Here is a 27,931-nt window from a genome sequence, read left to right as displayed (position 1 = left end):
ATAGCAGTGTTCTTGAGAAAGTCTCTTTATTGACATTTGGGCTCTTGCGGGGGTGCCAGGGACCCCAGAGCAGCAGGGGGTCAGGCCTTTGGGGAGGCCCGAGGAGGGGGCTCGGTCCACACAGGGCAGGCCATTCTGCCAATGTGCACTTCCCTTCACTTTGCCCCCCCTCGGGGCCAGGGAAGCAAGCATGTCACAGAGGCCTCAGGCTACTCTGAATGCCATGCTGACAAGCGAGGCAGCCCCAGTGTGGCGGCTGAGGAGCGTGGGAATGCTCTGGGATAGCACCGTCGGGCCACACGGAGAACCACGGCACGACGTGGGGGGCAGAGGACCTGTGAGCTTGCAGGGCGGATGCCATTCATGCGAGGAAGGGGTGGGAGAGGCCTGTGAGCTGGGCCATGAGGTACAGAGGCCCCGGGGGGTATCAGGAAGGGACTCTGCAGTGACACGGCTGTGCCGTGTGGTGGCCTGGATGCTAGCAGGGGACACGGCCCCGACCCCAAAGACCTGGGTGTACTCAGCCCACCCAGGAGGCCACTGCACTCCCCCCCCCGCACAGAGGCAGGTTTTCTTGCCTCCCGGCCTTGGGGCCACGGCAGGCAGTAGGCCGAGCCTGGCCCCTCACAGAGTGACCATCAGACAAGCTGGGAGGGGGAGTTAGGGTTCCTGGACCCCAGGCACATGGGGACAAGTGTGAGCTTCTTGACTTTTGTCTGGGGACCCTGTAATCCAGGGCACAGCAGCAAGATGAGGGGGTGCGGCAGGGTGCCTTGGGAGAGCAGGGGTGCGGTGGGTGGGCTGTGACTGGCCAGACGGGGCTGGCTTTTCTCAGCTCCCTGGCCTGAGACACAGCGGTGCACAGCGCCCTCTAGTGGTTCTGCAGCTCCCCTTCCCTGGGAATGGACCCGCCCTCCTCGGGAGCGGAGGCTGGCCGCAGACCCCTGTTGACCCCAGGTCCCACCAGCACTCCAATGCAGAGGCGAGAATGGGTTCCAGCAGTCCCTGACCCCGCGGGTCAGGAGGAGGGCCTTTGGGACTTGGTGGTAACCATGGAGAGGTGGGGGCAGGGTGCGTGAGAGGGAGCAGTGAGGAGGTGTGCAAGCCGGGGTGGGGCTGCCCCGACCCTGGGATCTGGACTGGGGAGGGTGCGAGTGGCTGGGGGCGGGGGTGGAGAGGGGATTATGGCTGGATCTGGACACTTAGTGGTCGTAGGGGGCTTGGACACATCAGAGGGGGGCTGAATCCCCCCCTCCTCACCCCCCCCCCCCCGCCCCCAACCTGAGGTCTGGGTCTATGGGGAACGGGAACACCTGAGGCCATTCATGGACTGGCTGGGGTAGGGCCAGTGCCGGCCCAGCACGTCCTTCAGGGCTGTCCTGCCATGGCTGTGCCCCCTCCCCCACCGCCTTGTCCTCTGGGCCTCTGCAGCTCCAGGCCTGCAGGGAAGTTAGGGCCCGTGGAGGTGGTGGAGAGGGCAGAGCTCGGGTACCTTCTTGGCCCAGAAAGGAGCTGTGCCTGGGCAGGCCCCCTTGGGGCCGCCTCTGTGGAACGATCTGGGCTTTGAGCAAGCCCTCCTTTGCTTGGGGATCCGGATCCTTTCCTGGGGATCACAGAGCCAGGCAGTAGGGTTCATGCGGGTTGTGGGACTTCGGGAAAGTCCTGGTCTGTGAGGCACACAGGGTGATGTGGAGGAGCCCTGGACCTGCGGGCTTCCCCGCGACAGAGGCAGCCCCCCCCCCCCCCCGCCCCCAGGGCAGAGCAGGAGGCTGTGGGGAGCTCATCCGCCTTTCAGTAGGACAACACCCCCGCATCCCTCCACCCTCGGCTTCCAAGCACAGGGCCCAGCAATGCGGCAGAGAAGCCCCCATGGGAGCGCCTTGGGGAGCGAGCGTCGGGGAGGCCAGGGGCCACCTGACCCGCAGCACGGGCCGTTGGTAACAAAGTAGCCTTTATAGGTCCCAGAGGGCGCCGCTGGCCCGCCCGCTAGGAGCCGCGATGGCCCGCGCTCTTGCGCTCCTCCTCTGCCAGCCCCGGGGACGGCTCCCGCGCCGGGCCCCCTGCTCCCTCTCGCGGCCGCTCGGCCCCGGGCTCCCGGCTCTGGGTGCCGCCGTCGGGGCCGCGGCCCGGGGGTCGGGGCCGCGCGTGCGCGCCGCCGGGCCCCCGGGGTGGTGCGGGCGTGCGCGCGCCTGGCCGCGGGGCGGCGCGGAGCGGGGGCGGCGGGCGCAGGGCGCCCCGGGAGCCCCCGGGGCGCGGCCAGAGGTCGGCCTCGCCGTCGTGCAGGAGCACGAAGTGGCGCTGCGACAGCAGAGGCAGCATCTTCTGGCCGCGCAGGCTCTTCTGGAAGGTCTCGAGCGCCAGGTCTGGGGGAGACAGGGGAGCGGGGCGCGGGCTCAGCAGGGCTGAGGTCGTGCCGGCGGGGGCGGAGGGGGTGGGTGGTGAGGGACGGGACCCAGGCGGGGATGAGGCTTGTCGGGAGGCTGGCACGGACGCCTTTTTTCTGTGGGGCGTGAGGTTTCCACGCAGGCCCTCCGGAGGTTCGAGAGCTGGGCGCGGGCTTCTGAATTTGGGGGGCGGGTGGGGTGGCGCATCCCAGGCGGGGCAAGCCGCGAGGAGCCGGTTCGAGGGCTCTGCGGGCTGCACAGGGGCCTCACCCAGGGTTTCCGTGACCACGCCCGGGATCACCTCCTTCAGGACTTCACAGTTGGTGTGCAGGGCGGGGTTGGAGTTCATCTCCAGCAGCCACACCTGCAGGCACCCCTGGTTAGCGTCCCTCCCCACCAACGCTTGGCCAACAGGAGGCTGAAGCCCCGGTCCCCTTTAGTCTTGTGATCCTGGCCCGTCACTTCTTTTCTGTGGCCTCACTCCTATTTTCCAAGGAGCTAAGACTCTGAGGGTCTGAGGGTCTGGCCTTGAGGGCTGCCCCACTTCAGGATCTTGGCAGCGGGTGGGGGAGTCTGACTGTAGGCTCCACCCCACGGGCTTGCCTGGGTGGTCAGGGTGTACACAGAGGCCCCTGCCTCCTTCCACCTGCCTACCGAGCCCCATTCACCCTGGGAAACCTCGGCAGTACCTTGAAGTTTTCGTCGATCAAGAAGTCACAGCCAATGAGGTCGAAGTAGCCCAGCTTGCATTGCAGCTTGGACTTGACAGCCTGGAAGCAGTGAGCCATGATCTGCTGCATCCGCTTCTGTGGATGGGGGCAGGGAGGCGGTGACCGGATGTCGCCCGTGCTTACATCTCCCAGGCCTGGGACCGCAGACACCCCTCACCTGCATTCCCGTCTGTGCCCTCACCTGTGCTCCCGCCAGGTGTCCTTCCTGCACAGCCACACCGCTCACACTTGCATACGGAGTCACAGACTCACAGCTAGAAACTCATTCACTCTTAGTTTACTCCTTCAGCAAACATGTGGAGCTCCTCCCGCATGGCAGGTATGGGGGTTCAAGACTGAGGACAGCTTTGGGCGGATCACTCACAGTAATGGCGACAGGAGGCAAATGTGGCACATGAATCACTGTATATTTTGTGCAGCACATCAAGCAATAAGTGCTGATGAAGAAAACGAAACAGTGTTAGGGATCGGGGGTTCTGGGGGGATGGCTGTAAAAAGAGGTATGGTGTGTTGGGCCTCATTGAGGAGATAGTGAGCGGACTGAGCACAGGGTCTGGGGGTACGGCATGGGGAATTTGCGGTAAGAACAGCTGTAAGTGGGAGCCTGAGGTGTTGGGGGGACAGAGTGAGACTGCTGTGGTTGGAGCAAGCTGGGGGGCGGGCAGCAGGAAATGAGTCCCGAGTGGTGCCGGTCACATTGTGGGGGCATGGGAAGACGTTACCTTTCATGCTAGAATCAGAGCTGTTGGAAGGCGGGGCATAGGAGGGGCACAACTGATTCATGACCTAATAGGATCTACTGGCTGCTATGCTGAGAGAAATGGAGAGGCCATGAGGAAGTTGTTGGAATAATTCGGGTGGCTTGGGCAGGTAGAGGTGGTCGGTTGGATTCTGAACACATTTTGAGGTGGAGCTAACTTGATTGGTTTATGAATTTGTTATGAGCTGTGGAAATAGTTATCCCTAAGGGTTTGGTCTGAGATTCTGGAAGGATGGAGTCCCCATCAGTTGAGAAGAGGAGGACCATGGAGTCTGAGATATTTAGGAGCTTGCTGATGGGTGGGACAGGCCCTGGGATCTACAGCTCAGGAGAAGGACCAGGGCCAGATGTTTAATTGTGGAGCTAGGAGACTTCATCCCAATGGGTGCAGATAAAAAGCAGGGCTCTGGACCTCAAGAGAGCAATAGTTAGGATGGGGGGCAGGGGAGCAGCACAAGGGGCCAAGAGGGAGCAGGCGAAGTCCTGGAAGCCATAGGGGTAGAGCACCAGGGGGTGAGCAGTTGTGTCCAAACTGGCTGACAGATGAGAGAAGAAAAGGACTGGGAATTGACCCCTGGGTTTGGCAACAAGGAGGTCACTGCCGACTTCAATGAGTATTTCAGTGACACACTAGAGAAGCCTCACTGGAGTGGGTTCAAGGGAGGCAAGGAGGATATCAGCAAAAATGGCAGAGGAAGGACATCTGAAAATAAGCCACTCCATAGAAGCCACCAAAAAACAAACAAACAAACAAACAAACAAACAAACAAAAAACAAAAACCAAAAACCAAAAAAAAAAAAAAAAAACAACTTGGCAAAGAAAATCATCAGAATCAACTTTTTAAGAGCTCTGGAAATTAACCAAAGGCTTGAAGCAACCTGAGGACTGCACAGGAAAGAAAAATCTTGAATCTTGGTAAGAACAGCAAGCTTTGTAGCATTTTAACTTGACCTGGTTTTATCCTCTACTTCCCAGCTCAGTGCTAGCCTTGAAAAAAGTCTGCATTCTCAGTACTAGAGGTAGCAGAATGGACCTGACTTGAAAGAATTGTAGCTGTTTGTTGTGATCTCTCTGCTGCTTCCCTCTCCCCACCAAAAGACCTCACCTGGAAAGAACTAAAGGAAAATAAGAGAATGATGTCTTACCAAATAGAGCATATCAGTGAAGAGACCAAAGTTATAAAAGGAAACATACAGAGATTTGGAAGTTTAAAAGTATAGTAACTGAAAAATGAAATTCACTAGAGGGGCTTAACAGTAGATTTGAGTTGGTTGAAGATAGGTCAGTTGAGATCATTTAGTCCAAGGAACAGAAAAAAGGGAATGAAAAAAAAAAAAGCTACAGAGACTTGTAGGACACCATCAAGCCAACACACATAACGGGAGTCCCAGAAGGAGAAGGCAGTATGAGGCAGGAAAAATAGTTGAAGAAATAATGGTAAAAAAACTTCCCAAATTTGATTTAAAAAAAAGTCTACGCACTCAAGCAGGTCAGTGAGCTCCAGTTCAGAAAAACTCAGAGATCCTCCCTCCGTACCATAAGCAAACTTTCTAAAGACAAAAAGAGAATATTGAAATCAAGAGAAAAGTGATGGGTCACAAGGGTGCTTAATAGGATTGACAGCCAACTTCTCATCAGAAACCATGGATTCCAGAAGGCAGTGGGATGACACATTCAAATGCTAATGTGTGCCCATCAAACACAGATTTAGAATTACTGCTTTATTTAGTTGTTTTTTAAATAAGAGAAAAAAAGTAATTACCAAAAAATACATTAATATGGACTTTTACATTTAACTATGTAGTTACCTTTATGAGAGTGCTCTTTATTTCTTGTGAAGTCAAGCTACTGTCTAGAGTCCTTTCATTTCAGCCTGAAGGACCATAGGGCAGTTCTACTAGTGATAACTTCTGGTTTTTAAAGTCTTGTTTTTTGAAGAATAGTTTTGCTAGATATAGAGCTGTAATTTGTGAGAATAACAGCATCAAGGGATGTAAAGAACTATGTAGGAACAATAGGGTTTTTTTTTTTAATACTATTGAAATTAGCTTGGTATTAATCCAAACGAAATTGTTGTAAATTAAGATGTTAATATTAATCTTCAGGGAAACAACAAAGAAGATAATTCAAAAATATATAGTAAAAGAAATGACACTAGAAATTGTACACTAGGAAATATGTATTTAATGCTAAATGAGGCAGTAATGGAGGAATTGAGAAGCAAAAAAGATATGACATATAAAAAATAAATATAAAAATATAAGATGTAAATCCTACCTTATCAGTGGTTATATCAAATGTAAATGGATTAAACTTTCCAATTAAACTAGAGAGATTGGCAGAATGCATTAAAAAACCCTTGATATACTGTTTATAAGAGACTCACTTTAGATTCAGAGACACAGGTTGAAAGTGAAAGGATGGAAAGAGATATATCATGCAAACAGTATCAGAGAGCTGACACGGCTATACTGATATCAGAGAAAATAGATTTTAAGACAAAAATTGATACCAGAGAAAGGAAAGGACACTGTATAATGATAGAACAAGAAGATGTAATAGTTATAAACATACATACACCTAGCAACAGAGCCTCAACATACATGAAGCAAAAACAGAATTGAAGGGCAAAACAGACGATTCAATAATAATAGTTGGAGACTGGAATATCCCACTTTCAATGATGGATAGAACATTTAGCTAGAAGAACAAGTAGATGGAAGACTTGAACAACACTACAAACCAAGTAACCCTGTTGGAGACGTCTATAGAATACTCCATCCACAACAGCAGAATGTACATTCTTCTCAAGTGCACATGGAACACTCTCCAGGGTAGACAGTATGTTAGGACATAAAGCAAGTTCCAGGAATTATTAAAGGGTTCAAATCATAAAAGTATGTTCTCTGACAACAATGGAATGAAATTAAAAACCAACAAGAGAAAGAAAATTGGAAAATTCACAAATATGTGGAAATTAAACAACACACTCTTTAGTGACAGATGAAATGAAAAGAGAACATACAAAATTTTATGAAATTCAGTAAAATCAGTGCTCAGAGGGAAATTTATGGCTGTAAACACCTATATAAAACCAGAAGAAAGATCTCAAGTCAACCTTAAGATTGAGATCTCTTTAACCTTAATAAACTAGAAAAAGAAGATAAAAATCCAAAACAAGCAGAAGGAGGAGCACCTGGGTGGCTCAGTCGGTTAAGTGTCCAACTTCAGCTCAGGTCATGATCTCACAGTTCATGGGTTCGAACCCCGTGTCAGGCTCTGTATTGACAACCCAGAGCCTGGAGCCTGCTTCAGGTTCTGTGTCTCCCTCTCTTTCTGACCCTCCCCCACTCATGCTGTTTCTCTCTCTCTCTCTCTCTCTCTCTCTCTCTCTCTCTCAAAAATAAATAAAAAATTAAAAAAAAAGCAGAAGGAAGGAAATAAAGATCAGAGTGACTACACATGGAAGAGAGAATAGAAAACAGCAGAAAAAAAATAAATGAACCCCAAAGCTGGTTCATTAAAAAGATGGACCAAATTGATAAACTCTTAGTTAGACTGGCCAAGAAAATGGAGAGAAGACTCAAATTACTAAAATCAAGAAAGACCTTACACAGAGATGAAAATGATTATAAAAAGGATTATAATTGTAGAACACTATGAACAGTTGTATTCTAAGCAAATTAGATAACTTGAAAGAAATGGACAAGCTCTTAGAAAGACAAACTAACAAGCTTGATGCAGTAAGAATCAGAAAATATGAATAACCTATAACAAGTAAAAGTTGAGTTGGTCATAAAAAACCTTTCCACAAAGAAAAGCCCAGGACCAGGTGACTTCACTAGTGAGTTATTCCAGACATTTAAAGAATTTACACTAATCCTTCACAAGCTTTCCAAAAATAGAAGAGAAAGAAATACATCCGAAACCAGACAAACATACAAGAGAGTGCTACAGACCAGTATTGCTTACGTGTGTAGACACAAAAATACTCAATGAAGTACTAGTGAACTAAATCCAGCAGCATATTTAAAGGATAATATACCATGTCTGGGTGTGATTTATGCCAGGAATGCAGGAGTGTTTCTACAAATGAAAACCAGGTAGTGTATTGCAACACATTCATAGAATGAATGAAGTGGCAGCAATCAAAACAGTGTGGCACCAGCATCAGGACAGACACACCCACCAATGGAATAGAATTGAATAGAAATAAACCCATACATATCTGATCAACTGATTTTCAACAATGTGCCAAGGATGGTCTCTTTGACCAGTGGTGCTGGGAAAGCTGGATATCCACACACGAAAGAATAAAGTTGAACCCCTACCTCACACCATACAAAAGTTAATTCAAAATGGAGCAGTGACCTGAGAGCTAAATGATAAAACTTTTAGAAGAAAACACACAGGTACAAATCTTTGTGACTTTGGATTTGGCAATGAATTCTTATATATGACATCAAAGGCATGAATAACCAAATTAAAAATAACAAATTAGGAGCACCTGGGTGGCTCAGTCTGTTAAGTGTCCGACTTCAGCTCAGGTCATTAGCTCATGGTTTGTGAGTTCGAGCCCCATGTTGGGCTTTGTGCTAACAGCTCAGAGCCTGGAGCCTGCTTCAGATTCTGTGTCTCCCTCTCCCTCTCTCTCAAAAATAAATAAACATTAAAAAAAAAAAAGAAAAAAATAGACAAATTGGACTTCATCAAAATCTAAAATTTTGTGCAAGACAAAGGACATTATCAATAAAGTGAAAAGACAAGAACAGGAGAAATATTTGCAAATCACATATTTGATAAGGGTCTAGTATCCAGAATATATAAAAAGCTCTTACAGCCTAACAAAGAAGAATGGACAAGTGATCTGAATAGAAATTTTTCTAAAGCAGACCTGCAAATGGCCAATAAGCATACGAAAAGATGCTCAACATCAATCAAAACCACAATGAGACCCCACTTCACACTCACTGGATGACTAAGAAAGAAAAAGAAAAAGAAAAAATAACAGGTGTTGGTAAGGATGTGGAGAAATTGGAACCTTTATGTATTGCTGGTGGGAATGTGAAATATCGCAGCCACTGTGGAAAACAGTTTGGTAGTTCCTCAGAAAGTTAAACCTAAGTTACCATATGACCTCACGATAGCATTGCTAGATATATACCCAAAAGAACTGAAAATATGTTCATGCATAAACTTGCACATGAATATTTACAGCAGCGTTACTCGAAATAGACAGAAAGTGGAAACAGCCCAAATGTCCATCAGGTGACAAATGTTTACCAAAGCAAATTGTATGTCCCTACCATGAAATAGCGTTGAGTCACAGAAAGGAATAAAGTACGGGCACATATTGTATGATTCCATTATTATGAAATGCCCAGAACAGGGAAACCCATAGGGACAAAAGTAGATGAGTGGGTGCCAGGGACTGGAGGGAGGTGATGAGAATCTGATGGTGGGTTCTTTTTGAGGAATTGGGTGGTGATAACTGCGCGACTTTGTGAATATGCTAAAAACCACGGAAGTGTACACTTTAAAATGGTGAACTTCATGTCATGTGAATTGTCGACAGTGAGAGAAAGAGAAAGAGAAAGAGACAGAGAGAAACTGGAGCCCCTCCGAGTGGCCAGCCTCCACACCCACAGCACACACGTAGACACACGTGAGGCACACTTCCATGCAGGTGCATGCCCTCAGGGACTTCCGAGCACCTTGTGCCCAGCACCTACCCCTCATGTGCCCTAAGGGGTCTTGACCCTTACCCCCTCCCCACAGGCTGGCACCGGGAAGAAGCACACGGACCGTAAAGGTAGTAAAGACCCAGTCCCTAGGGAGTCCCTTGGTCTTCCGGAATTTGTCGTTGATGTAGCGGTTGAGGTGGTCCATGCTCCATACCGTGTCCTCCTTGAGCAGCATGTACAGGGGGCTCTTCTTCTGCATGAACTGGGGGGCAGTGCAGCATCTGGAGCCCACCACTCCAGAGCACCCAGAGGCCCTGCCCCTGCTGAAGGCCCCTAAAGAGAGCCTCACGCTAACCCAGCTACCCAGTGAGTCCACAGAGGTCCTGACCACCCCAGGACACCCTGCGGTGACACTGCCTGCTGAGACCCTCCCCAGCACTTTCTTCCATGAGACCCTCTCAACCGTCAAGTCTCCCACAGATCCTCATGGAAGGCCCCCACCTAGATCCTCTCACGAAGATCCTTCCGTAGAGACCTCTGCCTACAGGATCTCTCCACGGAGGTCCTCAGAGACCTCATTTCCTACCCCTACCCACACCCCATCCGCACCTAGAGGGAACCAAGCTGGGGGTCAGGGGCGCAGGGCTCTCAGTCATCAGTCATTTCACCAGGATGCCCTTCCCTGGCTGAAGGTGAGAGGTGGTGCCGACTGCGAGCAGGGCAGCCCGGGATCACCACCAGGCCTGGGCCACCTCTGGGCCCCTGCCAACTCTGGGTCTGAGCTTCCGCCTATAGCTGAACTCTCCTCTGCGTCCCAAGCAATGATCTTGTCCCAAAGCTTCAGAGAGGGCCCTCATCTGTGGGGTGCCCTTACCTGGTTGGTCAAGTGGCCACTGAGGTCGCTGGAATGGGGGTCATAAAGGCTGAGAGTGAGGCGGGCATAGCCGTGACCAAAGAAGACCATGTACGGCATGGCACAGGCGATGAGCAGGTAGGAACGCACGTCAAACTTCTTCCCATCCAGTAGCAGTGGGTTCTGGATGTACCTGGGGGACACATGGGGGCTGAGCACATGGCTGGCCTATCCTGTGTCCCCTTGGCTCCCCAGACCAGTTCCTCAGCACCACTTGTCCCAGGTGTGATCTGTGGGCCCTCTCTTCTGGCTGAGTGAGCGTCCATCGTTAAGGGGACATTTCTGAGCCTGAACAAGTCAGGGAATTGGGAGGGAGGGTCTGGCCCCTGAATCTCAGCCCACTGCATGATCTGGGGTGCCCAAGGGGCAGGAGAACGTAGTTGTGGCAGCAGCCACCCTGGTGGATGTGGAGGTCCAGAGGGACCTTTGTGAGGCCACATTGCCACCCATCCAGCTCCCCATGTGAGGCTGTGAGTCAAGACCCTGCCCAGGGGCCCAGGGAGCAGGGGAGGGGTGGTCCCTCTGGCTGCAGCCTGCAGGCCGCGGCTGGCTGGGCTGGGGACAGAACAGAGGCTGGCCTTCCTGCTGCAGGAGCAAACTGCCCGAGCCCTCTCTGCCCTGCCCCGTGTCCGGGAGCCTGTGTCTGTGTGTGTGTGTGGGGGGCATCTCTATCAACCCGGACGACATGTGACACCCCCACTTCTGCTGGCCACACAGAGGCCCAGCTGGGGGCACCGCAGCTTTCCATTTCCAAGCCCGCGCTCCCAGGCACCAGCGGGGCCCAGGGTCAGCGCCACCCTGACCGACGCCCTTTGTGGTGCCCTTGCCCAACACCTCTGCACGACCCGCGCCTGAGGCGCCCGGAACGGCATCTTGCGGTAGATGGGGTCGTCCTCGATGCTCTGGGTCTTGACTTGCAGGGCGGCGACTTCCTCCTGGTTCCTGAGCAGGAAGATGCCTTTGCCCTGGTTGGAGGCCGTGGGCTTGCAGATCCACGTCTGATTTTCTGTGGGAAGAGCCACCTGAGCTCCTGGCTGGCCCCGCCCCGTTCTGACCACGCCCAGCCACGCCCCCAACCGCCCTCCCGGCCATGGTCCCGCCCCCTACCAGGCTCCGCCTCCACAAGGTCCGGCCTTGACCCTTCACCTTGACCCATCGCGGCAGCCTCAGCCCAGACCACGCCTACCTGGCTCCACCCTTCTCCATGACCACGCCCCCGCCACGACTCCGCCAGGCCTGACCCTGCCCTAATGGAGCCAGGTCCTTGGTCCGTTCCTGAACCTCTCTGCCCAGAGCGGGCCTGGCGTCCAGTGACCTCTCACCATCAAAGAGAGTGAAGAAAGCCTCTCTCTCGTCCCTGATGTCCAGACGGTAGGTCTCTGGGAAAAATTCTTCCATTTTCAGGACTCTGGCGGAGCAGGGGGGGTGGGGAAGACACAGGGAAGGCTGTCCCCTCCCCCTAGACTAGCCAGCCTAGAAAAGCCAGCCTTCCTAGGGGTCTGACCTGGGGGCAGCTGGAGGGACAGGTCCACTGGAAGGCTGGTTGCCTCTGCCAGGAGCACTCTTTTCGGGGTCCTTGCACACCTGGCTTCTCTACGGTCTGCAGGCTGCCTCACTCACATCCTGGCCCCTCTCCCACCTCCTTGCTGTTCCCCGCGCCCCCTCAGGCATTGTGAGTGGACAGTTCAGAGCTGTGTCCCCAGGCTAGGACAGTGCCCAGCACGCAGTGAATGGTCTGCATGGGTCCCTGAGCACCCCGGCCCAGTCCAGACCTCTTCCCCTGGCTTGGGGTGCCCTGTAACCACCAGGCCATCCTTCAATTTAGGGCAGAATGGCTCCTCCCAGCTGGGCTGAATGCTGCTACCTCTGTGGCCCAAAGCATCCTGGGCTGGTCCACGCGAGCTCCTCAAGGGCGGAGGTTGTGTCCTTTCTGGATCTGTACCCCAGGGGGACACAGGGCTTGGGCTGAGCGGCCACTCGGTGGTGTGTGGAGAATGGATGGATGGGTGTCTGGAGAGGTGAGGAGGCGTGGGTGTGGGTAGGTGGGTGGTTGGGTAAATGGATTTTGGATGGAAGTAGGTGGGTGGATGGGCAGGTGGTCCGGTGGGTAGACAGATGCTTAGAGGCGATCGATTAGATTTGTTGGCAGAACTGGGTAGGACGGAGGTGGATGGCTGGACACGTAGATGTATGGTGAGGTCACGGATGGCCAGGTAAGTGGGGGGGCTGCCTGCCTGGTGGAGGGCGGACGGGGGAGGCGGGTGGTGCACGGCTGGTTGGATGGGCAGGCAGATGAGCGGACCGTAGTCGGATGAAGACCCACAGCGGCTCAGACAGGGCTGTGTGGTGGGTGGGGGGAGGGGAGCAGGTGGCAGGGGTGTGGGAGGTTCTGGGGGACGCATTAGGGTGGGTGGACCGCGGTGGGTGTGTGCACAGATCGCTGCCTGGTCCGGGGGGTGGGCAGATGGAGTGGGCGGCAGGTATTTGGGGGTGCTTGGATGTAGGTGAACAGACAGAACGGGGAGCGGGCTGGTCCCACGGAGGGTGTTCAGGACCAGCGGCTGGCACGTCCGTCCGATGGATGGTGGTGCCGCTGAGCAGAGGGCGACGGTGGGTTCGCGGGACGGGGTGTGGCGGGGGAGGACACGTGGGTGTGCGGTGAGTTGGTGGCGGGTCCCAGAGGGCCGGGGCAGGCTTACTTGGCCTGGGCACACGGCGATGTCTTGTGGGTCCTGCTCACGACCCTCGAGTACTCCCTCAGGGCACTGAGCAGCCCAATCTTGGTGGTGAGGAGCTTGTTGTTGGGGAGCTGGTAGAGCAGCTGTTCGCCTGGCGGGTGGAGGCCCGGCTGGCATGCGGGGCTGCGGGGCCACCACAGCCCCCCCCCCCGCCCCTGTGGCCACCACCTCCCCGGGTGGAGGGCAATGGCACCACCCGGCCCCCCCGCTCTGGCCCGGGGGGCTCTTGCAGGCTGTGCCGGATCCCGCCGCCCCTCCCCTGCTACCTTCCCGGAAGCTGTAGTAGCTGTCTCTGCACTTGACCTCGCACCACTTCAGCTTGTAGTCCTCCCGCCGGCTGTCCTCGATGCGCTGCCAGCCCTTGCCCTTGCAGTAGGAGCTGATGCTGTGGAGGCACAGGGGCAGCGGTGGCCACGGGGGCCTTGGGAGCCTGGGGGTGGGCAGGTGTGCCAGCGGAGGGGACGTGGGGCCCTGAGGGCAGTGGAGCAGGGCCCAGCCTGAGGCCCCCACTCACATGGAGGCCCCGTTGGTGCCTCCGATGTAGAAGTAGGGCCCTTGCCCACTGCCGTGCAGCTGCCTCTCCCCCTCTGGCAGGTGCCTCTCCAGGAGAGAGGCCTGAGGCCTGGCGGTGTCAGCAGCGTCCAGGAGGTCTATGGGCAGGTGGTGGTGGTGGGGGGGTGTCAGAGGCTCTGGCCTGGCTGGAGGGCTCCCGTCCCCTGGCCCTGACCCTGCCCCAAGCCCACCTGCGTCTTGGCCCGACTGGCTTGGAAGGTGCAGGGGCTGCTCCTCTTGGCTGCTCCCCATCGGTCTTTTGTGGGCCCAGCCTATGAACGGGGCGGGGTCCGAGGGGGTGGCTGGGGGAGGTGCCCACGGTGAATCTGGCCATCCTGCCCATTTCTAGTAGCCCCTGGGCAGTACCCCCGGCCGCCTGGGCCCATCTCAGTCCTGACCAGTGGGCCTGAGCCTATCTTGGGCAAGAGGGGAGAGTCATCACCAGCCAGGGCCGGCCTTGGAGAGGGCAGGGTCCCTGCTTACCAACAGGCTGGGGGCTTCGTGTAGGGGAGAGCTAGGCTGTGAGGCTGCAGCTGGGGGGAGACGTGGTGCAGGCACATGCCCAGGAGAGTGGGGGTCACAATGTGTATCAATGATGTCATGGGTGACCCATGTCAGGCAGGGGAGATGGGCCCAGGCATGTCCTGGACAGTGGCTGGGTTCTGGGCCAGGCAGGGGCAGTGCCTGCTACGGCTGCCCCTCGTGGTGGTGCCTCCAGACCGTGGAGCGCTGCTGTGTCCCCTCTCTGTGCCTGTTCCGACCCCGGCTCTGCTGTCCTCTGTCCTGCTCAGCTGGCGCAGACCCCACACCCAGTGCCTGGCCTTCTCCTGGCCCCCCTCCCAGTGAATGGCTATATGTGGGCCCCTGATGGGAATGCCTTCCCTGGGGATGGGGTGCCTGTCCCCAGGGAGGCACTGGACAGGCCCAGGGCTGCATTCACCTGGCACCCGGGTGTGGCTCCGCCGGACCCCTGCAATCCTGGACCACTTGCCCCTCTTCCTGCTGACGTGGGTCCTAGTGGGTGGTCCCCGATGATAGATGAAGCGGGTGCGGCTGCGGGCTGCAGGTGTGGGAGCACAAGGGCGGGGGCAGCTCTGGGAAGACACCACCCCCACCCCTCTGTGGGACCTTTGGGCAGTCCTCGGTCCTAGCCTCAGGGAGCGGTGCCTCCCGGGGTCCTGGGCTTGGGCCTCTGCTTGTGGCTGGCTCCTGTCTCTGCGGTGACCGTGGGGCCTGGTGCCCTGTGGAGGCAGGGTCATCTTGGCATCCTGTTTATTCCAGGCGAGGCTTTCCCTGCAGGGACCATGTGTCTGGCATTGCCGTGCTTGGCCTCGGTGGTGCCGGCTGTCAGGTCTTCGGGGGTCTGGAGGGGCACCCTGGCCCCAAGCGGGTACCCCCTCGGAGCTGAGGGTGGCACGTGTATCTGAAGTGGGACTGGGCAGTGAGGTGCCTGGCAGCATCTTCACGGCTGCTCTGGGCCCTGTCCCGAGACGACGCCCCCTTTTGAGTGCCCTTTCCCTTGTGGCCAACTTGGGGCCATTTCAGGGAATTTTAGCTATTCTTTGATGGGTCCGTGCCGGTTTGGGGGCTGCTTGGGGGGTGAAGACTTTAGAAAGGATTGAAAAAGACAAGCAGTGGGGAGGCAAGCACACTGTGGAGTTGGCAGGACAGAGAAGGACAAATCAGGTGTCGGCAGGTCACTATCCAGAGAGGACAGTCACTCTGCAAACACATCAGCTGGTCACCCAAGAAATACTTTAGTCCCCCCTTAGGAGAGGAGAGGAATACACTGAATAGCTGTCAACACGATTATGGGAGGTGGGCTGGGGTTGGGGGGAGCCTCACACCTCTGCTGAGGGGTGGGCTGAGCACGTGTGGATGGCCCAGAGCCCCTTGCCCCAGCCGTGGGCCACCCAGAATGGGAAGGTTCCTTGGAGGGTGCTGAGTGTGGGGGCTGGACCTGGTCCGGCATGGCTGGGGCGATACAAGCCTGCCGAAAACAGGGAGAACGCGAGCATGTGGGTGCGTGCACCCCAGCCCCCTCCCATGTGTTCCGGGAACCCAGCAGCAAGTCCCAGGAGTCCTGCTGGGATGACCTCCCCCAAAGGTACTCATGTCCAATACCGTCCCTCAGCAGCTTGAGTGAGTGGCCATGGGGTCAACAGGCATCTGAGGGAGGCCCCCCAGGTGTGAGTGGGAGCGCCACGCGCACAGGAAGTGGAAGAGGTGGGGAGAAACAGATGACCGGGAGTTGAAGGAAGGCAACCCCTGGAATGTGCTGGGTTGTGAACGGGAGAGTCGTCGCCCCTGAAAGAGCGCTGGATGCCACCAGAACAAGGGGTCCAGACTACGAAAGAGCTCGTGGAAATAAAAATGCAACAGAAGGGTTGGAAATTCAGGGCAAGGAAACTGTCCAGGAAGACACAAACATGAGAGTGGGAGGAAAATGGAGTTAAGCTGGCATCTGTGGGGCACCCGGCACCGGACTGGCAGGAGCCCTGAGAGGCAGAAGGGTCAGAGGGGGTACATCCAGGACCCCTGGAGGAGCATGGTCAGAGAAGTTCCGGACATTTCCCCACAGGGAAGTTCCTCAGCAGTTCGCCTAATCTCTCTGTGCCTCTCTTTCTTCGCCTGTAAAGTGGGTTGGCAGGGACAGCAGCCTGATGGGGCTGCTGCGAAGACACAGGGCTTATTATACACGTGACACGTGTCAACGTGGGCTAGCGGTGGTAATGGCGAGGAGGACGTGGCGACATTCGGGCACGACTAGAGAACGGCCGGAAGAGAAGCAAGTGAACAACGGGGCGGTGGTCGGCTCCGGAGGGAGCAGAGCGTGTGCAAGCCTCGCCTTCCACCGCCCAGAGTGGACGGGGAACTTCCGCAGCGGATCTGGAGGCTTGGCAGCGTGGGCGCACTCTGCAGAAGTAAGCGCGGCCGCCACGCCTCCACCTGGCTTTCCTAACTCTGTGCGGGATCCCCCTCCGCCCTGGCTTTCTGCAAGTTCGAGTTATACCGCTTCACTTTTAACTTAGCAGGACCCACATTGGTACCAGCTTTTGCTAACTGAAAGAAGTCCGAAGAGGCTCTTTGCCTTCACGGACCAAGGCAAAAAGAGAAAATAGCGTTCAGCGGTTTGTTTTGCAGTGTGCCCTTACAGAGGCAGCGGACAGCTGGCCGGCCCGCCCAGCTCCTTCCTGGGAACCGCCCGCAGCACCCCGGGTACAGACCCAGAGCTCTGAGCTGTGTCTGTGAGGATCTGGGCTTTATCTCAACTTATGTTGTGCGTCCATTAGCAAGATGTACCCTAAGGTATCAGAAAAGCCTAAGAAAGGTTATTTTTTGGGTCTAGACGCGCTGACATTTTTTCCCATACGCCTCTTTGCTTTACAGCATCTTGGCTTATGAAAGCGTTCATAGGGTTGCTCTACTGATGGTGGGAAAACCTGTGTTTATTACATTCACAAAGAAATAAGCCGTGAATCTTCATTTCTTGTCATTCAAATTAACAAAGGTTAAGAGAGAAAAAAGAAAAAAAGGCCCACCGGTGTGCACACAGGTGGGGACGTGTGACGTCTGTGGCTGGCAGGGGCGTAACGGGTGGGGGTGGGAGGTGTGCATGTCAGACCTCCTGGCCCCGCGAGCCTTCTCTCTAGTGCCTGCACTTGTCAGAGTGTCATTCTAAATACAGATGCAAAGCTTTATGCTCAAAGACGTTCACGGAACGCACTTATCGCAAGAGTCGCAGGATGGGAGCCCCCCACAGCAGAGGATGGCCCCCACATCATGTGCGGCCTGCAGAAGCCCGGGGCAGGTGAAAGCTCGACTTTAGAGTAAATTTTGAAATAAACTTTTTACCTGGTCAGGTAAAAAGACTGGCAGGAAGCGGCACCCCGGTAGAGGATGGAAGGCAGGCCCTGGCGAACCTGGAGGAAATGTTCAAGGGAACGAGAAGATGTCAGTGTCCTGCCGCGCGTCTTCTCCCCAGACACACGTGTCATCGTGGGTTGCTCGGGAGGTGCTGACATCGTTTGATGGGCTGGTGCCTCCCGGCTGGGGGCGAGCTGTCTGGGAGGACGCCCTGTGGGGAATTGGCCCAAGGAAGCAAACAGCCCCTGGGCAAAGGGGCTCGTCCTGAGGAGCCACCCCTTCCCCCCCAGGAGACAGGCTCCTCTTGGCCCGGCCTGGGGGTTTGTGACCCTCACGCTGTGGTGCTGGGGGGGTGGGCCCTCTGCAGAGGGGGCTCATCTCAGCCAGGACGCCCCTCTCCCCACCCTCCTTCATGTCCCTTCTGCTCTTGACAGAGAGAACTGAGAGAACCCACAGGGTCCTTGGCAGCCAGGTGGGTAGGGGACATGGGATGGTGGCCCCAGCCCTCACACTCAGCGAGGACCTGTGCCGGTGGCCCGCCTGTCCCTCTTACCTGCCCAACAAGGTGGTGTAAGCCCTCTGCCGGGGAAACAACAGTGGTGGCCTGGCAACCGTCTCTGGGCAACAGCCACCCAGTGGCCCAGAGGCAAGCAGGTGGGAGGGGCAGGAGGCCAGGCTCCACGGGGAGCTAGTGGGGGGGGGGGGCGGGCTTTGGTGGGAGGTGGGGTGGGGCTGTGGCTGGAGCAGGGGCCTTATGTGCACAGTCCCCACACGGGCCTTGCATCCTTCACGCGATCATCCCTGAGCCTTCTGAAGACCCCAAAACCCACGCCTGGAACCCCAGACCCGACCCCGTAAAGGTTTTCGTGTTCCCTGTTTTACGTGCTCTGTTTCATCTCCGCTTACCACAGCCTCTCATGTGGTGTCCACCGTCCAGCCACGTGGCCTCGCCACCCTCCAGGGTCTTGTGTGGGTCAAGGGCGTCTCTGCTTAGGGTGCCTTCACTTGCCTCTTGCAGGGCTGGATGGTGTCCCCCCAAATGTGTCCATGTCCGGAGCCCCAGAACCTGCAGATGTGACCTTACTTGGAAAAAGGGTATTTGCAGATGTGATTGAGGGTCTTGAGATGAGATCCTCCTGGATTATCTGGTGGGCCCTAAATCCGATGGCCAGCGTCCTCACAAGAGGGAGGCAGAGAGAGGAGACCCAGGAGAAGTCACGTGAAGATGGGGGACAGAGGCTGGAGTGGTGTGGCCACAAGCCCAGGGACGCCTGGAGCCACCAGAGGCCGGAGGAGGCAGGAAGGACCCTCCCCTGGAGACTCCAGAGGGAGTGCCCCCACCCCCCCACCTTGATTTCTGACCTCTGGCCTCCTGAGCTGGGACAGAGTGCATTTCTGTTGCTTCAAGCCCCCCAGTTCGTGGCCCTTGGAGGTTAATATACCCTTTAAACCGCTCCTTACTTTGGGTGTCCTGTGGACAACCCCCCCTGTGGAGAGGCTTCCCTGACCCCACGCCGACGCTGGTGCACTCCCAGGCTCCTCGCCTGCCTGTGCTGGTACTGGGGACTTTCAGGGGTCAGTCCTGCTGGACTGTGGTCTGAGGCTTTCTGCCCCAAGGTGGCCGTGGGTCAGCCTGGAGGGCAGAGAGCTCCTGCAGCTAAACCCTTGACCTGAATGATTAGGGCTAGTGGCCGCCAGCCTGGGCCTTCCCGGGGCAGCAGAGGGTGTGGGGGAGTGGGGCCCTGGTCTTTCCCTTGGCCTGAGCACAGAGCCCCCGTACTTGTCTTCCCTCAGGAACCAGTGCGCCCCTCCCCAGTTTACTTCCAGGGGCCCAGACCCCTTGGAGGGCCAGCCCACCACCCTGGGTCCCTGTGGGCTCTGGGAAGGTGGCCCCTTGCCTGCACTGACACAAGAGCTCAAACTGCAAAACCTTGCCTCATAACCCGACAAACTGGATGGTGTGGGTGCCGCCCCAGCCTTTCCCACGGTGGTAATGGCCTGGGGCTGGGCGCGTCACTGTGCCTCTGCAGCCCGGAGCAGGGCAGGAGGATCATTAACCTGCCATCCCCGAGGGGGCAGGTGGGCAGCTGGGGGCCTCTGAGCTGGGGGGTGTGCTGGGGGCAGGAGGCAGTGGCCCAGCCCTACCTCTGGGGCCAGGGAAAGTGGGGAAGAGCCCAAGCGGTAGGTGGGTAGTTGGCGCCTTGTCTGGGGCCAGGCTGTGCTGCCTGGACGCTGGGCCAAAGTCCTCCTGTCGGACTCCATGCAGCCTCCGGTATCTCTGCTTGGTTCCCGTGGGTGTCTGCATGGTCCCCACTTGGTCATCTGATCCCAGAGGCCTTCCTGGGCCGGCTTTACCCACCCCCACCCCCAACCACCACCTTCTTGATTGCTCTGGCTTCTTCAACACTGACAGCCCTCGTAGTTGACGTGTCCTGCTCCCCAGCCTCCTCGCACCTGCTACCCCCTCTCAGGGACGTTCCTCCTCTCCCCGGCGTCTAGAACTGTGCAAGTTGGCCACAGGTGCTCAGGAGAGACTTGGTGATGGAAGGAGGGAAGTGGGGGGTGGAGAGGAGGAAGGAGCAGGGAGGGGGCCTCCCCCAGAGCCCCCAGAGGTCCCCTCTTCCTGACTCAGCCCGCAGGGCACTTGAGCAATGTGCAGACCCCAGGACCTACTTGGAATTCTCAGGGGGGAAGAAGGGGCTTTGGCGGGGGGGGGGGGGCAGCCGTGAGACTGAGGGTGGGATCAGCATCCAGAAGTTTGGTTTTGGGGATAGCTCTAGACAGAGGACATCTCCATGATGTCCTTCTCAGAGGACTTCTCACAGGGGAGCAGCGGGGAGCAGGGTGGGGGCCCGAGAGCAGCTGAAGACTAAGGGCTGCCTGCCCCGATTCAACCCCATGTTGACGGTCTGGCACCTGGAAGCCACTCCTTGACTGGCTGCCCAAGCCTCCGAGATGGGCCTGTGGGGACCTGGTGGGGTCCTGAGCTTAGGCCCACAGAGGGAAGCAAAGGTAGCTTGTACCTCCCGCCCTGCCCCTCGTGCTGCCTGGGTGGGGGACAGTGTGGCCCAGGGAGGTGTCTGGGTGCACTACTGGCCACGGGTGCCCTTCCCTGCTCCGCGTTGGAGGTTTGGGGGTCTGGGGCTGTTTCGGTCTCGTCCTCCTCAGGACCCCCCTGCCTGGCACAGGTGGGGGGGTGGTGAGGGCTCTAGGTGGGACTCCAGGGGGCTAGCTGGCTGCAGCCCCCGGGGGTTCTTCTGGCCCCACGGCAGTGCCAACGGCATGACGTCTGCCTCGCCTGCTCGCAGACCCTGACGGCCCCATCCACCCGTGGACCCGAGATGCACAGAAGCCAGCCACCTCCGCACCTCTCACCCTTTATTACACCGATAATCCATTATGGCTGTGTATCCATTTTGACCCCCTGAGGGGTCAGAGGGCCCCCCCCGCCCCGGTCTGGGTCTGGGGTCTGGAGGCTGGGGAAGTCCTGCATGGCCCATGCCCTGTGGGGGACACGAGGGCCCTGGGCCTGGGCAGGTGTGCACTGCCTGGTTCAGGGCCACTAATGGGCCCGTAAAGGCCCACGGGCCTCGCCCTCCACCCGGTGTCCCTCCAGGGGCCCCTCCTCCAGCGGTGGTCAGGCCATGGATGAACGGCATTACCAGACAGTATTAGACAACGGAACCCAGATCTAACCGTGTCTGGTAAGACGCCCATCGGCAGGCTGTGGTGCAGGCGGCCTCCAGTCAGCGGCAAACACTTCCAGGATGGCAGTGCCCTGCCCTGAGGAAGCAGTGAGACCCCCGACCATCCTGAGTCTGCAGAGTGGCCCCCAGAAGTCCCGTGACCCAAGGCAGCCCCAGCACGCAGCCCCCCAGGTGCGTGTGCCTGTGGGCGTAGCTACGGAGCGAATGATCTGGTTTCCCTGCACTTGAACGTGAGTGTGCTTACTGTGGCACCCTCCCCAGTTCCCTGTACGGCTCTTGGCTGGTTAATGAATAACGGTGAGGCCAGGGTCAGACCCCTCCTCCCTCCCTAGAGGCCGGCTGGGGACCCAGTGCAGGGTGGGGTTCCCGGGGCCTAGAGGGGCCGCCCCGGTGCAAGTCAGCTGGGCAGGTCCGGAGGCTGGCATCCTGGCTTCAGATCAAAAAGATAAGACAAAGGGCCATCCCGGCCTCGCCGATGGCAGACAATGTTCCCATTCTCGACTGTGACACCGTGGGGGCTGGTTGGGGGAGTGGGAGACTCTGTTCTCGTTGGGAAACAGCACAGAATGTCCACTGCCCTCCGACCGTGGGTTTGGGCCGGGGCACCTGGACACACCGTTGTCCTTCCTGCATCCCTGGTTGACCAAGAGAGTGAGTTCCCCTTTGTAGAGTAAGAGTCCTGGTGTGAGAGAGGCCACCGCCCGTGGCTGGCCTCACTTGACTGGGGCCTCTAAGGGTGGGGCCAGCTCCCACAGGACTGGCCATGGTGCCCTAGACAGCCACGGTGGGTGACCCTGTAGGGTGGACAGGAGGGGCTGCGAAGGGAAGGTGGGGGCTGCCTGTTGCCAACTCTGTGCCAGCCAGAAAATGCATTTCCTCAGGCGGCTGCTGACTGGGCCCAATCTCCACTTCTGCTGACAGCCCTGAGTTCGGCCGCGACAAACACACAGGGGCAGAGCAGGCGGGGCTGGGTGTGCGGGCCAGGGCCCCGGGACGAGGTTGGTGTCCAGGACATGACAGGTGGCCCTTTTCCGGTCCTAATGTCCCAATCCTCATGGTCTCTCCCCGGGGGTCAGAGCACCCTGAGAACTCAGCTCGGGAGGGAGCCAGGGGTCCCCAGCCTGGGCTCAGTGGTACGGCAGAGGGGTACCAACCTGCAGGTGGGGGCTGCCCCGATGCGCCGGGCTGCACAGCGGAGACAGGCTGTCTGCCCAGCCCTAAGCCAGCTCTGGGCCCTTGGCCCGTCTTTGGAGTCCAGGAGCTTAGGACGGTGTGTCCTCGGGCCGCTTCCTGGCAGGCAGGCGGTGGGTCACCTTTGAACATCGTTACCAGACAGTGTTAGAGTCAAGCCAAGAAATCCAGCACTGTCCGGTAAGATGCCCACAGAGGCCCAGGTGCGCCTCGGCCCGAGGACAGGGACAGACACCTGGTGCCCACCCGTGGGCAGGCAGGGTCCAGGTGGGAAGGGGTGAGGATCCCCGGGCAGGGAGGCCCGAGGGCTCCTCCCTGCTTTCTCCGGAGCGAGGAGACCTGGGGCTCGAGACCCAGGACCAAGGCTGGAGATGTTGCCAGTCTGCAAGGTGGCCCGCCTGCCCTGGGGCTGTCTCGGGGCCACCCCGAGGCCCAGGCTGGGCCTTTGCCCTCCAGAGCCCTTTGTTGTGGCCCGCTCAGCCCACACCTGCCGGGTGTGGTGGCAGCACCTGCTGGGGTGTTGTGGGTAGGGCCTGATACCTGAGCGTCCTAATCCAGGATCCCTGGGGGGGGGGGGGCTCAGTGCAGCTGCAGGACACCTTTCACTCTGGGGGGCCGAGAAGGGGCACTCAGACATGCCTGGGTCCAGGGGAGGGGTCACCTTTCTGCCCCACAGGCCCACCTGGCAGGAGGGGACAGAGGAACTCTGGGTGGGTGGGCCGACTCAGGGTGTCTGTCGGGGAGCCGGGGCCTGCGTGGGGCCTGCGTGGGGAAAGGGAGGGGCCTGGGGCTGGGGGAGGGCGGCCCCATCGCTGCGTGCAGGGCCCCGCCGTCATCATTACCAGGCAGTATTAGAGACCTGACACCATCCAATGCTGCCCAGTAAGATGGCGATGGCTGCCCCCAACTGGGTCTGGGGGCCGCCCCACGGGGGGGTGTGGTCAGCAGCCTGAGGCAGAACCATGTTCGTCCTCTTAGGGCATGGAGGGGGGAAGGGGACCCAGAGGGGTGGGGGCTCAGGAGAGTCCCCGGGAGTCCTGAGGCCATAGTGCTGGTAAGACACAGGGGAGCCTGGGGGGGGGGGGCGGCGCTGGGCCGCAGCACCTGGAAACCCCTAAAGGCCAGGACCACAGGGTGACCTCCTGCCCGGCCAGCCCTGCCCAGCTCGGCGGGGCCATCGACTCTGGACGTGGCCCCAAGGAGGGACAGGGTGTCCTGCCTGCCGGAGGCAAGGACAGAGTGGTCCCAGGGAAAGGTCTGGACATCGGGCCCTGCCCCCTCAGGGTCCGGGTGAAGGTGAGTGCGTCTCAAACCCGAAGGGCTGCTGAAGCTGGACAATGAGCCTCTGTCTCCCAGACGCCGCCCCAATGGCTGTCTCCAGCCCGGCCCCCTGGTGCCCTTGTCAAGGGCGCGGGAGGGTGTTGGGACAAGGATGGAGTGGGCCATGGCTCTTGAGGCAGGACGGCACGGGGGACCCCTCCTCGGCCCCACCCCAGCAAGCAGGGCGGGAATTCCCCAAGGCCCAGGCCCTCCGCCTCGCTCACCGGCCAGGTCACAGGTGGGTCTGTCTGCCCGCCCCACTGCTCCGTGGCCCTGGGCTTCTGGCTGCTGCCGGCCGTGAGGTCCGAGGCTGAGACAGCGCTGGGCCTGGAGGAGGGACCGAGGGGGTAGCCCCGCCCAGCCTGTGCCCAAGTACAGAACGCAGGATGAGCACCCCCACCACCACCCCGTGCCCGTGCGTGCCAGGCCAGTCTTCAGAGTTCAGAGTGGGGTCGAGGAAGAGGACGGCTCTGTGTCCGCACCTGGGGCCCTGTGTGGAACTGAGAGAACCCTGGCCCCCTGCCCTGGGGAGTCTGAGGGGTCCCATCCAACCTCTTGTCCCTTCTCTGTGACGGCTGACACCTGGACCTGGCGAGCGGGCCAGAGCAGCTCAAGTTTTCCGGCACCTTCCACCCACAGAGGCTGTAGAGACGGGGTGTGGGGCCCGTGCTGATTCTCCCCAGGCCACCTGCCTGACCACAACAAAGCCTGTCCACCTGCCTAGCCAAGGTTCACCTCGTTCTCCAGATTTGTCCTCAGGAACAGCCAGCATTTCTCAGAGGACCTGACGGTGACACAGGCCCAGCGTTGGGGGGACAGGTGAGAAGCCTGTCCTCTGCATGGGAAGGCGGCTTCACGGGAGCCTGGAGCCTCCGGGTGGCTGTGTCCAGGCTCAGAGGGTGGAGCCCACGGTCTGCCTCTTGCCCTGTGCCCCCGTCACCACCTGCCCCGCTCCGGATCCACACCTCACCTTTCCAGGTCTGTCCCACAGACCCTGTAAAATCAGTGTGCTTTAGGGATGCAATTCTACCTCTTTCTGAGCTAGGCGAAACTGTCTCAACTGTGCTTTCAGGGCTGAGTTAAATTTCAGCTCTGCTCTCAGCTGCCAGGCTACAGGGGAAGGCGGTGGGGGCTGGGGGCCCGGTGTCCCTCCCTTGTAGCCAGCCCTCTGTGCACAGACCGGCCTCCCACTGTGTGGCCTCTGCAGCCAGAGCCCGGTGTCCCTAGTGTCCTTGGCCGAGGAGCACCCAAGGCCCCGGAGACCCCACGGGCCCAGAGCTGGCCTGGTGGCAAGCCAGGGGAACAGGCCACCCCAGCTGTCTGCCGCCCACCGGCTCATCAGCCCTGACACTGTCACCTAGGAGGTGAAGAGGTGCACGGACACAGAGGTACATGGACAGAGCCGGGGCAGGCCGGTGGGCAGCAGAGTGCCCCCTCCTAAGTTCCAGGACACAATCCCACACTCTTCCTGAACTCAGAACCTGTAAATCCACAAGGAGAGACCAGCACCTGGCCTTGGCCTCTGAGTGCAGCTCAGCGTGAGGTCAAGATCCCCGACCCTCCTGCGCCCACCCTGTGCCCATCCTGCCCCCCCCGGGGCAGTTCCTACGGGCAGATACGAAAAGTGGAAATAAACCTTCCCTGTTTCAGAGCGACTAAATGGTGCTCTCTCGGCCCCTTGTTGGCAGGGAGTGAAGCCAGCGTTGTGTTCCCAGATGTGGGGTCTGGTTAATCATCACCACTCTGAGCAGGCTTAGCTTGGGAAAATCAAGGAATGAATCGGGAGGCCCAGGGCAGCACCCTCCAGGCTCCTCTTTGCAGAGCGAGTGCCCCACCTGCCCAGCCCTTGGCGGGTCCCACCTGTCCAGGCACGGGTGGGGTGGGCGGGGAACGCGATCCCAGCGTGAAAAACTAACTTGCCGGTTAACCTGCCTGACGGGCCTTAATCAACGTTGAGGGCCGCACGGAGAACAAAGCGCTGAAACCCAACCCCGTGTACCGCGCTGGCCAGCGGGGCCCAGAGGCCGCGGGGTGGGGGCGGGGCGGGGGCGGCCGAGCGGGCCTGTCCACACGCAGGGCGTCTCTCCAGTGGCCTCCCGGCCGCCATTCCCCGCCATGTCCCCGCGCCCACGCTGGCCCGAACCCGAGAACAAACCGGATGCCCCGGGAGCGGGGGTGACTTCTGGGCGGTTTACCTCCTCTCAGATTCACCAAAGACATTCTTACCGACCCGTCTTGCGGACGAGGTATTTGCAAATTACCAAAATGTCGGAAAATTCACGGTAGACCGTGTCCCCGTTTTACATTTGCTTTGCACTTTCATAAACCTGCACGTATTCTGGCTAATTCGGCCTGCTGCCAGCTGCTCTGACTCGTAAGCATCTCATCTGGGTTACTAGAAAAAAGCAAAACAAAACCGCCCTATTTTTCCAGATGCTCGGCCTCAGAAGGCCTAACATGCCCCCACTGGATTCATTAGAATGTCGTTTTCCTCTGCCCTACGAGTTTTGTTCATCCAGAACAATGGAACCTATATGATGCCTCAGAGAAAGTTAGCTTTATGTCACATCAATGTTATCACCTCCTAAACTTGACCGTCTAAAAAAGCCAGCGATCTGGACTATAAAAGCTGCTCTCGGGGAGCCACGCGGCAAGTCCAGAGCTGGGTGTGCGCGGCCGAGGTAGCGAGGGCCGTACTCTGCCAGAACGGAGTGTTGGCGTGCTGTGATCGTTGCTACTTTGCATTTAGGGAAGAACCTTTGGAAACGCTTTCCTGCCCTGAGTAATGGTGTCAGGCAGGGGGCCGGCCTACACCTTCTCCAAGGTGCTTCCGGCTTTGTTGGCGCCTCAGACACAGGCGGGCGAGAAAGAGTCTGAATCCAGGCCAGGCTGGCCCTGGCCCCGAGCTCCGACCATCACCAGCGTGGCCTCTGGCAAAGCCAAGCCCTTCCCTTCAAGAGCAAACTCCAGAAGCCCATGACCGGGGCTGTGGGTGCCCTTGAGCCCAGGCCCCCAAGTGCTTCTTCCCCACGCCCAGCTCTGGGGGAATAAGGTACCTCAAGAACTGTCACATCCGTGGCCGATTTGCAAGCTTTCCAGAAGGTCCTGTCGCCAGGCGGAAGGCGGGAACGCTTACTGTTGGCGACCCTGAGCTGCGTGCGCAACCCCCCCCCCCCCCCCCCGTCGTGGGCTAGAAGACACCCACTGCCCGGTGCTCATGCCTGCCGGACCCTGAGCGGCCCTGGCCAGCCCAAGACGGCTCTGAATCCAACACCCGGCGTGCTCGGCCCGAGGGGCCCACCTCCCCAGAGAGGAAGGACTACCCTTCCCCGGGTCTGAGCCCATCAGCCACCATCGCTCAGAGTGTCCTCTCCGGGTCAGCCACTCAAGGGCCTCTCCCCACGGGCGGCCTCCTCAGACTCCTCCGCCTCCGCCTCCTGCGCTTACCTGCCCCAACAGGTTCTGCGCCTGGAGGAGGAGGGTGGGAGGCCGCTCCGACCCCAGCCTGGCGGCTAGACCAGCATGTCCGGCACTGTCCCTGCGCCCAGGGCCCCCCGCCTCCCCAGGCCTCAGGACAGACATCAGAGAAGCTTTGGCATAGTCACCCCAAATACCTCTGAGCCTGTGGTGAGCGGCCTGGGTGCCCAGCCTGACCCCAACCGGGATCCAACCTCGGAGCAGCTTAGGAGGCCAGTGAACACTGCTCGCCTCCTGGAAAAAACCAGCTTCCTGCCTCCCTCAGCTGAGGCTCCTCGCAAAGGAAAGACTTAAGTTCACACGTGTGCAGGTGGACAGATGGCCTGGTCTTTCGGGAAAGTTTTGAGAGCGACGGGGAACAATGGAGGCTGTGGCCCGGTCCTTCTGCAGCTGTGAAGGGCAGGGCAGGGAAGAGACGGTGGCCCCGGGCTCGCCTTACATGTAGGGCCTCACCCCGCCCCATGCAGGTGCCTGCTCCCTGCCGACCAATCTCTGCTCCTGGCCGCCAACAGGTGTGTCCCCCGGGCTCCCATAGGCCAGGAGGGAGGCAGCGACGTGACGCAGCAGCTGGGCGGGCGGCAGGCCCCCGCACACATTCCTGCCCCC

The 27,931-nt window shown here is 58.2% G+C and overlaps 1 protein-coding gene and 2 long non-coding RNA genes across 16 annotated transcripts; 2 read left to right on the top strand and 1 right to left on the bottom strand.

The window, feature by feature from the left end:
- Positions 1-9: 9 nt before the first annotated feature.
- TTLL10 (tubulin tyrosine ligase like 10) lies at positions 10-27,800 on the bottom strand. Of its 13 annotated transcripts, XM_023257897.2 has the most exons (18): positions 27,463-27,800; positions 24,073-26,243; positions 22,492-22,650; positions 18,537-18,696; positions 17,619-17,686; positions 14,704-15,004; positions 13,955-14,035; positions 13,726-13,861; positions 13,478-13,596; positions 13,173-13,302; positions 12,338-12,409; positions 11,796-11,881; positions 11,308-11,479; positions 10,435-10,606; positions 9,682-9,822; positions 3,074-3,190; positions 2,655-2,748; positions 10-2,363 (listed from the first exon to the last, which is right to left on the bottom strand). In XM_023257897.2, the coding sequence occupies exons 4-18, from the start codon at positions 18,547-18,549 to the stop codon at positions 1,987-1,989; spliced, it is 2,079 nt and encodes a 692-aa protein (XP_023113665.1). In that variant the 5' UTR covers positions 18,550-18,696; positions 22,492-22,650; positions 24,073-26,243; positions 27,463-27,800; the 3' UTR covers positions 10-1,986. The 13 variants fall into 13 exon arrangements, with proteins under 13 accessions (XP_023113665.1, XP_044890836.1, XP_044890838.1 ...); XM_045034901.1 differs by lacking the exons at positions 22,492-22,650; positions 24,073-26,243; XM_045034903.1 differs by lacking the exons at positions 22,492-22,650; positions 24,073-26,243; positions 27,463-27,800 and having other exon boundaries at positions 14,704-14,777; positions 14,892-15,004; positions 18,537-20,368.
- Positions 11,464-17,796, top strand: LOC123379436. Of its 2 annotated transcripts, XR_006583813.1 has the most exons (3): positions 11,464-11,844; positions 12,299-12,491; positions 17,627-17,796. It is a non-coding gene; the product is annotated as an uncharacterized LOC123379436 (long non-coding RNA). The 2 variants fall into 2 exon arrangements; XR_006583812.1 differs by lacking the exon at positions 17,627-17,796 and having other exon boundaries at positions 12,299-12,493.
- On the top strand, positions 21,377-25,508 carry LOC123379435. The gene is made up of 2 exons (XR_006583811.1): positions 21,377-21,508; positions 22,219-25,508. It is a non-coding gene; the product is annotated as an uncharacterized LOC123379435 (long non-coding RNA).
- Positions 27,801-27,931: the final 131 nt, after the last annotated feature.

The sequence above is a fragment of the Felis catus genome, chromosome C1 (assembly GCF_018350175.1).
Source record: "Felis catus isolate Fca126 chromosome C1, F.catus_Fca126_mat1.0, whole genome shotgun sequence".
Lineage (NCBI taxonomy): Eukaryota > Metazoa > Chordata > Mammalia > Carnivora > Felidae > Felis > Felis catus.
This window is presented reverse-complemented; position numbering and strand designations above follow the sequence as displayed.

What these genes read in the sequence shown, in the direction of transcription:
- TTLL10 (XM_045034896.1), bottom strand. Translation starts at nt 18,044, where the DNA reads ATGAAGGAGGGTGGGGAGAGGGGCGTCCTGGCTGAGATGAGCCCCCTC. An exon ending in TCGCCGTGTGCCCAGGCCAA is followed by an intron (nt 12,410 to 13,172) that starts GTAAGCCTGCCC and finishes CCTGGGGTACAG; the next exon opens with ATCCAGAAAGGACACAACCT. An exon ending in CGTGGTCACGGAAACCCTGG is followed by an intron (nt 2,364 to 2,654) that starts GTGAGGCCCCTG and finishes TGTCTCCCCCAG; the next exon opens with ACCTGGCGCTCGAGACCTTC.